General features: G+C 35.5%; 1 protein-coding gene across 1 annotated transcript in view; it reads right to left on the reverse strand.

Moving 5' to 3' along the window:
* CACNA1D (calcium channel, voltage-dependent, L type, alpha 1D subunit) overlaps positions 1 to 13,110 on the reverse strand; it is a gene marked incomplete at its 5' end in the record, with an annotated part of 117,339 nt that overhangs the window by 41,915 nt on the left and 62,314 nt on the right. The window contains 7 exons of the mRNA XM_010013655.1: positions 3,920 to 4,003; positions 6,466 to 6,495; positions 9,490 to 9,600; positions 10,854 to 11,012; positions 11,790 to 11,991; positions 12,696 to 12,842; positions 12,898 to 12,905. Of these exons, the coding sequence (XP_010011957.1) occupies positions 3,920 to 4,003; positions 6,466 to 6,495; positions 9,490 to 9,600; positions 10,854 to 11,012; positions 11,790 to 11,991; positions 12,696 to 12,842; positions 12,898 to 12,905 (741 nt within the window). The remainder of the gene's footprint in view (positions 1 to 3,919; positions 4,004 to 6,465; positions 6,496 to 9,489; positions 9,601 to 10,853; positions 11,013 to 11,789; positions 11,992 to 12,695; positions 12,843 to 12,897; positions 12,906 to 13,110) is intronic.

Consider the following 13,110-nt stretch of genomic DNA (forward strand, 5'->3'; position numbering starts at 1 on the left):
CATGCCACGTACTAGAACTTGACGGCTTTTGGAATTAGCCTAAATGCACACAGTTAGGCTATCAGAATGATGCTGAGTTGTTTCCACAGCATGAGGCAATTATATATGCAAACCTTTAAGAATGTTTAGTTCATCTTGAGTACATTATTTTATGTATTCACATTCTTTCAAGTCTTCTTTTACACTGATCAATTAAGGTGGCTGTACTCGTGCAGTTACAACTGCAACAAGGTCTGATGTCACAGTACTGCTAGCAATTTACAGTGTTTCAGATCACCCCTCAAGCAAGGCTGAGCTTCCTCAGTTTAAGACATTTCTATAGTGGGGAATTTTCACACATGCTATTTCAATCATGCTTGAAAGCCCACTGAAAACAAAGTCTTGCTAGCATCTTAGCAGAACTGCAGATTTTCCAGGATCACTATCAGTGTTAGGTAAAAGGTACAGGTAAAATGGCACAATTCAGAATGCCAAAAAATATTACAAAAAAGATTCTAAAATCCTGCATTTGAATTACAGAAATTTACACAAACTAATGAAGTAGGAATAATTCAGTACAATCAAAACAGTAAAAGAAAAATCTAAGAAATTTCCCTGGACACTCAGAAGTATTCACTGTTTCATGTTGAAAATGGGAAATCAAGCCCAGAAACACACTGAAACTGTAATACACTATTGACTTGCACGAACAAAGCACAAAAAAGTGGAAGAGACCAGAAACAGACAATACTTAGTACACAAACAGTCTGCTGTGCAGTACAAGAAGACAAAGATGAGCCTTTGTTCTCTAGTGAGTACAGGACAAAAAACTAAGAAATGACAGTGCTAATTTTTGACTGATATGTCTGCCTTTCCTCAAGATCACTATTTGATCTCTGGAATATTTTCAAAGCAACTGTGTGAATTACTCAAACAACAGTGTTCTTCACAGCTGAAAGCTCAGCAGTGAGCAGTTACAAGTAATGCTGTCAACACTGTTCATACAGTGTTAAATACAGGGTTAAATACAGGGGCATTGTCTATGCTCACAGAAGTACATCTGAACTATTTTTCAATCTCTGCACAATCAAGTACATTTCGCAATTATTGGGGAAAGTTATTTTAAATGATTGGTCTTCTTACTGTCCCCAAATACGATGCTCCTTTACACTTCACATTGGCTCTGTGAATGGACAGAGTGGCTAAATGTTAAGTACTTGAGCTGAAAGTCTAAAACCAAACTTTTTTTTGGGGGGGGGGGGGAAGCCCAAACACATACACAAACCCCCAACAAATTAGAAGCAGTTTTTAAAAATCTGCTCCATGAACTGTAGTTATACTTTGTCTCGATGGGACAATGCAGTTCTGTGCTGACTGACACTCCCTGTCAGCTCAGGTTCCTTCAGTTCACAGCTAGAAAAATCCATCACTAGCTGAGAACTGCGCAAAATCAGTCTGAAATCTAAGCAATGGGGTAAGGTCCTTCTGCTCCCAGTTTGTCACATCATTCCTCCACTGTTCTTTACAGTAACGCAGTCAGTTTGTGAGTTTAACATAAAACCAGAAAGGAATTTTAAGGTGAATTAGCCTTAAAATCATTTTGATTGTGTTTACTCTTTGAAATGGCAATGTAGAATTTGCACCTTTATATAGGAATCTGAAGTTTTTAATGAGGGCTAATAGACTGTGTGTATGCTTGAAGATCTGCCATCTTAGAAAAAAAGATAAAAGAATACATTTGTTTTCTATATTTGGTTGAAATGCATTTATAATAGGTATTACTAGGCTTACCAAACAGGCTAGAACCCAAGATTAAAAACTATGTACATCACTGTTTCTCAACAGCAGCTACTGCCAGTAATCGATGTCTGTGCCGATTCTAATATGCTCTGAAGGGATACCTGGATGAGCACAGCATAAGAACCATTTCCTCTGGCAGCAGCCTTATCTACTCATCTCTGCCCTACCATGGCCCATGCTTTTGCCAATACTTTGTGCTCAGTACCTCATCCAACCAACTGTGGAGTCCTCAAACTCTTGAGAATTGTGCATTTGTTCTTTTTATTCCTCATCCTGGAATGCCAAGAACAGATTACAGTTTTTTTCAAATACAATTCCATGTCCCTGGGCAACTTTATTATCATGGCATTCACAGTTCCAAAATCAAGGTACTGTCTAAATGGAATAATTTCAATGGTATCATTCCTGCTATTCTGACTGGAGGAACGTGATCCTAAGAAGTGGTTTCCTGACATATTTTGGAAAATAAATTTTAAATATGATAGAAATGTTGCAACTTAAATATTCACCGCTGAAGAGTATTTATTAAAATTCAGAAGTATTTTTAAACACTTAATTAAAATTAAGTATGTTAAATATCCCACTGAAAAGAAACCATTTGGGTCGATAATAAAATCCACTGGGGACAAAAAAAAAAAGATGTCTAGCTTACTAAAACAAATTTCAGAGAAAAGTGATGTTATTAGCCAGCTCATAAACTGTGACTGCTCTAGAACATGCAAGCTAAGTATCTTCAAAGAGCACTGAGCAACTATTTGTATCTCCAGCTTTCTCTGATTAATCTCTTCTTTGATAAAGGGGAAAGATGTGAATGCACCATGGGTATTTCTGGATAACTTGGTTCTCAGAATGATAAACAGGTAGGATCTTCAGCAGATGGAATACGCTGACCTCACCTACCGAGTCTGTGTGCTCCCTGAGCTAGGATGGCTTCAAGTCTCATCTTCTTCAGTCTCCCTTTTTGAGGTCTCGAGAAGCATTAGAGAGAAGAGGCACTTTCCTCTGAAATTTTATTTTGACTAGCTAAACAAAGAAACATGTAAGTATGGGAACCACTGGCATACCTACCACAGAACTGATACTTTGTTATCTTTCATGTATCATTTTTGAGATACAGCTTTCCTTGTTAAAACCAGCAAGTCAGACAGAAGACAGGCAAAAAAACATTATTTCCTTTCTTGGAAAGGGATCTTTGTGTTGTCCAAACACCTACAGTGTAATGGCCATCAGTCAAAATTCTGGTGTAAAGATGGAGTTTTCCAAGTACTGTCACAAGCCACCTACTGCTACCTCATATGATATGAATAACATTGCTCTAAAAACCAAGCCTCCCACAGAAAAAAAATAAAAATCCTTTGTTAAATTGAGCAATTGAAACAGCTTACAGAAACGTGAATTATCTTGGTCAACCTACCTACAAAAATCACTGGGTAAAACAGTAACAGAAGCTTAATTCCTTTTTTATACATAGAATATTTTAAATATTTTCTGTAAGTATATAGAAAAACAATCCTCATTGTCTCACTATGCTGTATGCATATGCAACTATATGGGTATATAGATTTATAATAACAGCTTGCACAAACATCTACATCAATGCTTTGGTCTTTGATTCCAGGATAAAACATACTTTTCTAAAACAGGATTTTGGGGGACAAAGTTTACATTTTCTGTATTTCTTGATGACAGCAATTACTTTTTAGTGCATGAACAATTGCTACTTACATTAACTTCTGTTATAGCAATATCAACGACGCTACCAACAACAATTAAGGCATCAAAAGTGTTCCATGCATCAGTGAAATAGTGCTGTTAGGACAAGCATTCAGCAGAAAGAGACCAAGAGAAAAACACAAACAGAAAAAAAGAGAAGAAAAGGACAGCGTTATAACACAGAAACACTCTAGGCTTCTCTGATGTACCACTATACAATCTCATCTTTCCCTTTCATAGCTAAAAAAAATTGGCAGAAAAAAAAGGCTATTTATTTCCCATATCAACATAATTGACCCATGACTGGTCTGTACTCAAACTTTAGAAACATCAGATCAAAATCTGTGACTTGTCCAGATGATGGAAATAGTGGGGAGACAGAGAAAGAGAAGTAGGGACTGGGGAAAGTAAGCTGGGGTATACTCACATCAGCTTCACTGAGAACGACGTCTACTATGCTGCCAATAACGATGAGGGAGTCAAACGTATTCCAGGCATCACTAAAATAGCCCTGAACAGAGCAGGCAGGGTGCAAACGTTTGTGATTACACATGAAATGTCAAATATTTGCATACTTCTGTTTAGTTTTGCATAAACAGAAATTAGTTAAACAAAACCTGGTGTCTAATGAGAAAACAAAACAAAACAAACAATATTGCCTACTGAAGGAAAAGCAACATATATGTGCATGTGTGTGTATATATATACTTTATATATATACATGTACAGACACACACACAGACACACGCGCACACACACACGCAGTACACATGCATAGTACACCATCGTATAAGCACAATGTTGGCAAGCAAGCCACCAACCAAAATTGATTTTGGACTTCTAGAAAGGCTAAAAAATTCTAACCTTATTAACCTAAGCAACATGACAAAATCCCTTTAATAATATTTCTACAAGACCAAGCCAATTGAAACCTCCTTAACATTAATGACTTTATGATAGTCCTATCTAAGTGACTGGTAAAAATATTCACTGGGTAAAAGCTCATCACTGGTTAATAATGCACAATTAATGCTGAACTGTGCATAAATATTAGAAAGCTTATTTCATCTTCTATTCATAAACTACCTCTAATAAAGGAATTCACACTACATTTGCAGTCAGGGCCTGATTCTGTAACCAGTGAACTCAGTGCTAGGAACCATCACATCTTGGAACAGTTTCTTAATGCTTTTAATGCAGCCGTTCCAATGTCTGAAAATTCATTTTTATAGTCTCCCTTCTGACATCTTATGGCTTTAAATATATTCCCTATATGTACTTTACTGGCACACCGGGCTGCAAATTGTTATAACGTGCTATCATGCAATTAGCTGTCTATTTGCATCCAAACTCCATGTTTGAGAAAAAAAGATATTTCAGAAGAAACCTTGAGGTAGGTTCCAGGATCACTCTGCACTGGGAACAAATCATGATGTATTACTCTGTTTAGGGGAACTCTACAGAGCCAAGAGATGCAGATTTTCTGCAATACATGGATTTCGCCTAGTTATTACATAGATTCAGCACTGCAAAAATTTCTGAACTTGTCCTTTTTCACATTCAGACAAATTAATTTATCAGCCAACCATGACTAAGAAATGTGCATTACGTGACAAAGGCTGATATGTACATTTGGTACACGTGTATTCTCCTTTCTTGATAATCAGTTTAAAATTACTAACTTGTCAGTCACTACTGAAAATAAATTTAGAAAAATGTTTAAAATTACAAGTGTGCTAATCTAACCTTATGTCTAGTTACACTTATTATTACACTGTTTAAGATACTTTTAGCTGAGTAATTTGTTATATGTGGTGTTAGCACAGAAACGCAAAATCAGCTACAATATTTTTCGGAATTGGGCAATACTTTTCTCAAGATTTTAAAGCATTAGAATGTTTAGTAACTTCACAGATTAAAGGTTACACTTGAGTGCCTTGCTATTTGAAAAAAGAAAAAGCGATTTTCATGTGGAATCTTGGTCTTGGAGACTGCAAGAGAGCTGCTACAGAAGACAACAGCTCTACAGTGTATTCTAGGCGAGTAAGCATTGAGCAAGGTCAGGAAAGCCTCATTATGTTTCTCATGCTACTCTCTCAGCTCTTCTAAAGCATAAATTGCTATAATCATTCCCTCATTTAAGGAAGGGTTTTAAGAGGAAAACAGATCAGAGTATGATTATCACCACAGCCCTTTGTGCCACATGCTTTGGTTCTTTTCAATTAATCATCAATTCCAATCTTGGGGCAAAAGCCAGTGTTCATGGATTTGGCTTCCTGAATGAAAACATCAATTTCTGAGCTCCTGCATAATTGCCTATTGCTCCTCCTTCCTCATCCTGCATGACAAGAACAAGCCATCCCCAAAATCTCTACTAAACATCACGCTGAACAACCTCAACAATACTCAAATTTATAATCCTAAAGAGATTAGCAACTGCCAACTAAAGAAGGGGAGCTACTCTCATAATATTCCTCCTGATCATTCATATTCTTTATTTCTCTTACTTAAAAGAAGTTTCTTTCTTGATTTTAAAATAGTGGTATTTATATACATACATAGAACAAGAGACTACTGGCAAACAGCAAACTGATAATCAGCACAATCCTCAGATGTGCCATCCATCTTCCTCTACAACAATGAGAACCAGAAAAGGTCCTTCAAATAAAGGGTAATTTCAGCTACAGAAAAAGTTACTGTACTAGACATGCTACAATATAAAGCACTGAAAAAACAAATTCATATTTTGATTCAATATAGCTAAAATACACATTTATTTTATGAAACCTTTTCCATCAGTATAGACAAATATTGTTCAAAGTAATATGTAAAGCAAAAGCATACAAAGAAACAAAAACTAAGAGAAAATAAAGATGGTTTTGGAAAAGGGAGGAATGGACAAGTCACAGCAAATAAACATCATGCAAATAAGTTGTTTTCACCACTGCAATGACCCAAGATCAATTCACTTACTAGCCATCTTTCCTTTTTTCTTACAAAAATCTGATGTAAAACGACATGGAAAATCATTACAAGTTTAAGTAACAGCTAGCTATCACAAAGCTGTACATATGGTAGGTGTTGATGGATTATTTTAGATTTCATAGCTGTATTTTGTTTTGTGCTGTACTAAACCATGCTAAGGAACAGATTTTAGCAAACGTGAAGAACAATGTGAAGAAAAAAATGCCTGCTCTTTTAACTTACATTATGAAAAATTTGTTCATTAAGAAATGCTGAAGGATAAAATCACAGATCCTGGGGAGTACGTAGGCATAGAGAATTAACACCAAAATATGTCTCTATAGATCTATCACAGAAATATTTTAGTCCTTTTAGTACTCTGTTAACAAGTTTCGGGCCTCATTCTGTAAAGTACTGTGTGTTCCAATCTCCCAGTCAAGAAGTGTGCCAGACATTCAGCATCACTTTTAGTATCTATCTCTTATCCAAGTTTTATACATTCCAGAGCTGGAAGGCAGTCTGCAGTACCTTGGTTTTAAATAACACAATATCAGAGTAAGATTATCAATAATTTATAGAAGTCTTACATTTGCATGACCAGTGAAACCAAAAGATCACAGTTTTCACAGGATTTTTGTCAGCATATTAAGGGGACACTGTCAAGCAGATGAGATAAAATCTAACATGTTTTTCTGCTTAATTTTAAAGGGTAAGGGAGGTTTTATGTGATGATTTTTTATATGCACTAAATTGATAAACAAAACTGTCCATTCTGCCAGACTAGACTAAGAAACCCACCAGTGACACAAACGAGGAGGAAATGAATCAGCCTTTCCTCAGAGACCCTAAAGCGAAACATTAAGTTGGGTTTCAGATTGTTCCTACTATTATTAAATCTTAATATAAGTTATAGTAATTCATTGTTTTAAGCACGTACCTAGTTTAAAATTTAGATTACTAAAAGACATTCACATTCTGCTTTAAGACTGACAGCTGATTTTCAATTACTGAACTATGTAATATATATTGCAAAAAGGTGGGTTTTTTTTTAATGGTATCTATTAAAAAAGTTCAAATCTTCAAAGAAGAACAGGAACAACCTTAGAGATATTTAACTCCCTGGTAATTAATCTCAGTCAGAAGTCTGATTAGTACTATAGCCTTTTAACCTTGTCCTGCTAATTAACAGGTTTAAGGTGTTCTGCATCTAGAGGGGAATGAAATTCAGGAAATGAGGACCTTTCACTGAATGTTGCCCTTCAAACTGCCAGTGTTCAGATCCAGGGATCTCTCACAGTAGAAGCATCCAATCAGATAGAAAGCATGTTGCAACAGAGTTAAAACTCAAATTCTACAAAGTCTTAAGAGACCGTTATTAAGACATTGCATTTGATAATGAGCAGGAAGTCCTTAATACGAATGGAGCACTGTGATTTATACACTTATGATAAGACCACTATATTTTGCATTAGCTGCTATTTCTGACTACAGTCACAAGTGCACGCAGAACCATACAAGGATTCACAATCTTCTTTCAAAGAGCAGATGATAGAATGCAGCAAAGTCTTCTGAAACTTCAGTGTGAAACAAGGATATAGAACAGGAAATACAAATCAGGAAACACAATCAGCATACTCATGACACTGTGGTCCACATATCTGAGCTATCTCCTCAGGGGCCTCATATTGTGTTATTTTTAATGTGAAATCCTTAGCATTTGAATGAGATAGGTGACACAAAAATACAAATAAATTCATTAGAAATGTACAATAGACTGGACAGTGCAGAGCAAGACTACGGGAGAGTGGGTAAGCATTCACCCAGAACTCCACACTTCACATCTCAACACCAGACCTCAAGTGATAATTTGTTTCTGCAGGCAAATACAAGCTAGCTTTAAATCAGGCTCCACAGCAGAGCTTGTGACAAAATACAAACTGAACAGATAGTTTTGAAAACCTGGAATGCAGTTATACATCTACCCCGCGCTGAGCTCTGGGCAGCCATGACTTATGTTGCTGTATGAGAACTAGCTTGTTTAAAGCTAGAGTAAGATTGCCCACACAACCTAGAGTCATACAGATCACTGAACACCAGGAAAGGGCACAGCTCACAGTCAATTACAGATGCAGATATCCTAATTACTTTAAAAGAAGGGCAGTGGAAATGAAAAACACCAGCCTTAGGTGGTGAGATCAGTACAATTCAAATGGCATGTCTGGCTTTTTTAAAATTCCATGTATAGAAAGTGACCACACTTTACTTATTTACATAAATATAAGCCCAGAACGAACTTTAATTTCATTGTACTGAAAACAAAATTTATGTCAGTTTTTTATTATCAACATGTGCACTGTCATAAATGCAGTACGAGAAATGAACAGAAAGACTGCATTAACTGTTACAGTCTGATTTGCATCTTCTTTTTCAGTTAGTAACTATAGTTATCAGTTTCTTTTGCAATCTACCTTTGAAAATGTGTCTGCATTATTCATTTTGACAGTGTCCCTTTAAGGCAAGGAATCAACTACTCACTGTGGAGCGCCCATACAAATATAGTGTATGTATAACGGAAAATGAAACTCTAAAAAAGGCTATTGAATATGCAAATTATTTATGGGTATGTTTGTAGTACTTGACTATATTTTATAAAGAAATACCTTTGTATTTTAGAATAGGAAATATACAGATCTTTACTGGAGATTAACTTAGCATAAATTTATGAATTTAGTACCGCAAATAGCAGAAGCAGTAATGCTTGTAACAGGAAGTAGTTTATCTGATTTATAAAGGGACATTTTCATTACCTCTAAATATTCTAGACCTCATCAACCACTTTGTAATATTTTTTCCGATATCTGCATTTCATTTCCTGGAGTTACATATATACATATTATCAGACTAACATTTCTACAGATAAATGTGGGAAACATAGGTTCTTTTTGTTCTTTGCATAATATATAGCTAGTGTATATAGTGTATATAGCTATATTCCTGTGGTGATGACTGAATTAAAGCTTATCTAACACTTACCTTGGGTTTGAATGCAATCAGTTTCAAAACCATTTCAACAGTGAACACTCCTGTGAAAACCATATTCATAATGTCCATTGCATCATTAAAGAGCTTAGACTGTCCATAGTGCTGTGGATGAAAAATACAACACTTTTAAAAGTAAAGGCTTTAAAATATCAAGTGAAAGTAAGCAGCTAAAGACAAAGTTGGCAAAAATGCAACACAGGAAAATATTTTCTCAAAGTGTTTATAATATACACTTATACAAGACTAGCTGAATATGTCTGGTCAAGAATTGAGTGGTTTAAATCTATTCTATTTTGGCACTGAGTGGAACAAAATTGTCATTCCTCTACATCCTAAGGGAATCTCTAGAGAGATGGTTTTGAGAGGAAACTGTTCCTCAAAAAAGGAGTATTACACAACAGCAGTTTCACAAGTTTTATATTCTAGGTTTTAAGATTGCATAACCTTGTGTCCCACTTGCTTAGAAAGCCTACACAGAATAACACAGAATGTGCAGGAGTGATATTTTTAAAACGATAGTGCATGCAAGTTTACTGAAAAAGGTAGAATGCTTTTGTAAACTGAATTTGAACCATTCTTTTTCACATCAATATCTAAAATACTAGAGTAAAGAAAGAGACAACTTGGAAAATACATAGGAGAAGTAAGTGGTAAAGAATGTCATGAATAAAGTAGAAAAAGTAAAAACATGAAAAAATACACACAAGTGTATATATAGATACAAAGCTAATATACGAAAACATGTTCGCGTGAGGTTTGCATTAACACACAAAACTAGAGTTGTTTCATATACTAAGTTTTTAAACCTCTGAAGATACAGACACAGATGATAGAAATGTCATAGAATGGTTTGGGAAGCAACCTTTAAAGATCATCTTGTCCAATCCAACCAAATATGGAGTAGCTCATATACAAAATTATCGCAGAACAAGTACAGAAACTACACAGAGGTGGAATAATGTTTAAAGGCACTGCATAAAAGAATATACTAAGTAAAAGAATCTAAGGGGTTGAGGAAATCTTTGCTAACAAAATTAGACTTTTCAGATTTTCTTGCACATGGCTAATCTTAGGAATACACACATATATAAATTAAATTACACTGCAGGTACAAAATAAAGCTCAAAGGTCTTGATTAGATTACGAAGATCTTTATAAACACCAAGCTGCTTTAAACAATTTGACTTCAGAGAACTGAAGAACAGACTAGAATATGCCACAGGAGAGTACTATGATCAGAGGTGCTTGCTTTTCATATTTCACTTCATAAAAAAATAGAGGTTGCTATAAATTAAAGGCATATCATTCCCTGCTATTTATGCCAACAGCTTCAAAAAGGCTTCTGGTTTTCCTACCTGCATAGCCAAGCAAAGTGTGTTCAGCATGATGAGGACAAACATGATGTATTCAAATCCAGTAGAATTCACCACATACCAGAACTTGTACTGGTAAGGATTTTTTGGAATATATCTACGAAGAGGACGTGCCTTCAAGGCATATTCTACGCACTGCCGCTGTAAAAGCAAATACATAAAAAATTGACAGACTGTACCTAACAGTTAACCAACTGTTAATATAATTAATAAGGCCAAATTGTTAAATATGTCTTAAAAACAAGCAGCCTATCTACTTCACGTAGGGGTTTTTTTTAGGTAGTATTACTAAAGTAAACAAGTAGCCTACCCATCCTCATTTGATTATTCTTAACTGTATATATATACTACTCAGCCACATACAAAGAATCAAATAATGCTCCTGGACATTCTGAAGTGCTTCACCTTTTTATGCAGCGTAGTACTATACTACACAGATTATATATATGTAATATGTATAGTAAACAGCATGACCATTAACTGATCTATTGATCTATGAGTCATGCATGTCTTCAACCACCATTTTAACTGTAGTATAAAACCCTGGAGTCAGCTAAATAATTACTGAGGAAATGTTATTCCCAATAGTTCAGCTAAATTGGTGTGCAAAATCATGTCACATACTTAGGAATATCATGGATTCATCTCTTCTTATTAATGTGACACCAACAAATGAGACACTAAGAAGCTAACAAGCTTAATGTAACACTGTTCACAACAAAAAGACTGATACGTTGGGCTTATGTAAAGAGGTACATGCAATGACCTGAATACCAGTTGATAGCATTTACAGAGTCAGTATTTTTACCAAGATATGTGTTTGGTGCCCTCTTCTGACCCAAAGCAGAATGGAAGCTCTTCATGCATAAATAAAAACCAAGTACTTTCAAAAGTTAAGAGTTCAATATTTATTTTAACCTGATTTTTGTCCAGCTCACAGTTCTTATACTCTTGTTCTCCCTGTTCCTGGAATGTAACAATCACAAACCCCACAAATATGTTCATCATAAAGAAAGCAATAATGATGATATAGATGATGAAAAAAATGGAGATCTCTACTCTGTAGTTGTATACAGGTCCTACATTCTCGCCATTTGAATCAATGGCTTTGTACAGCAGCCTGAAAAACAAACACAATTGGACCTTTATTAGTATAAAAATGACGAAAGAGTAAAATATTCAAACTCAAAGGACAGGTTTCAGAAATGCTGCTGTTTACCATTATCCTTTCCTAGGTACTGACAGTGCTTGCAAAGCATATCAAACCCAGAAAAATCACACCACACAATGCTATATGCTTTTTTCCAAAAGAATCCAGGTAATACAACCAGATGTCTGTATTTTTTATTTTTAACCCCCACATAAAGCTAGCCTTTAAGACTTTTCTCATTTAGGGAAACAGTGAATGCCAGTTTGCTCTTCCTGGGTTTCTCTATGCAGTGTACTGACTTTTTAGTAACAGTTTTACTTGAATGCCTAAAAGTTTCATATCAGTGTTATTTAAAGGGCATTGACGGATAAACCTTTAAGAGGAATACTTCCATCAGAGCTAAAGAATAGCTCATTATAGAAGAAGTAGCTGCAAGATTAGGAATCAGACAATATAAGTTTGCCCTTTATAGATAAAGGTGACTGAAGAAGTACAGAGAAAGTGCACAGATTCAGAAGGATAGTAGGTTTATTTCCTTCCTCCATTAATAACTTTTCATACCATCACTTAAGACTGCTTTGTTGCCCACAAATGGCTGGTAAATGACAGAGAACTGTTCTGGAAAATGTAACAATCTTTTAGCAATGCTGTGAATACAAGGAGAATTCACTCACGCTGGCCAGCCTTCAAAAGTCGATACTGTAAAAAGGGCCATCATAGCAGAGAGAACATTATCAAAGTTGAAGTCACTATTTTGCCAGACCCTCTCTTTAACCATTGGATTATCAACATCTCCATCTTTATAAACGATGTATATCCCTCTGTGGGAAAGAAACAAAGTGGCATTAGTGAAATATTAAATTAGCTCAAAGTTACCTGATTCCCTGTTCAAAGCTGTTTATTTCACTCCCTCCCTAAGCTTGTTTCATTTCCTTGCTAACCAGTGTTTTCTCATGGATTTAAGATGGTAATTCCAATTTACTCAATTCTAAATGGCCTGGCAAATGCCTACCCATATGTGCTGCAGTTTAAATTATTCAGAATATAATGTGTCACATTCTTAGATCAAAGATGTTCTCACCGGCATTC

This window comes from Nestor notabilis, unplaced genomic scaffold (assembly GCF_000696875.1).
Source record: "Nestor notabilis isolate BGI_N333 unplaced genomic scaffold, ASM69687v1 scaffold3314, whole genome shotgun sequence".
In the NCBI taxonomy this organism is placed as follows: domain Eukaryota; kingdom Metazoa; phylum Chordata; class Aves; order Psittaciformes; family Psittacidae; genus Nestor; species Nestor notabilis.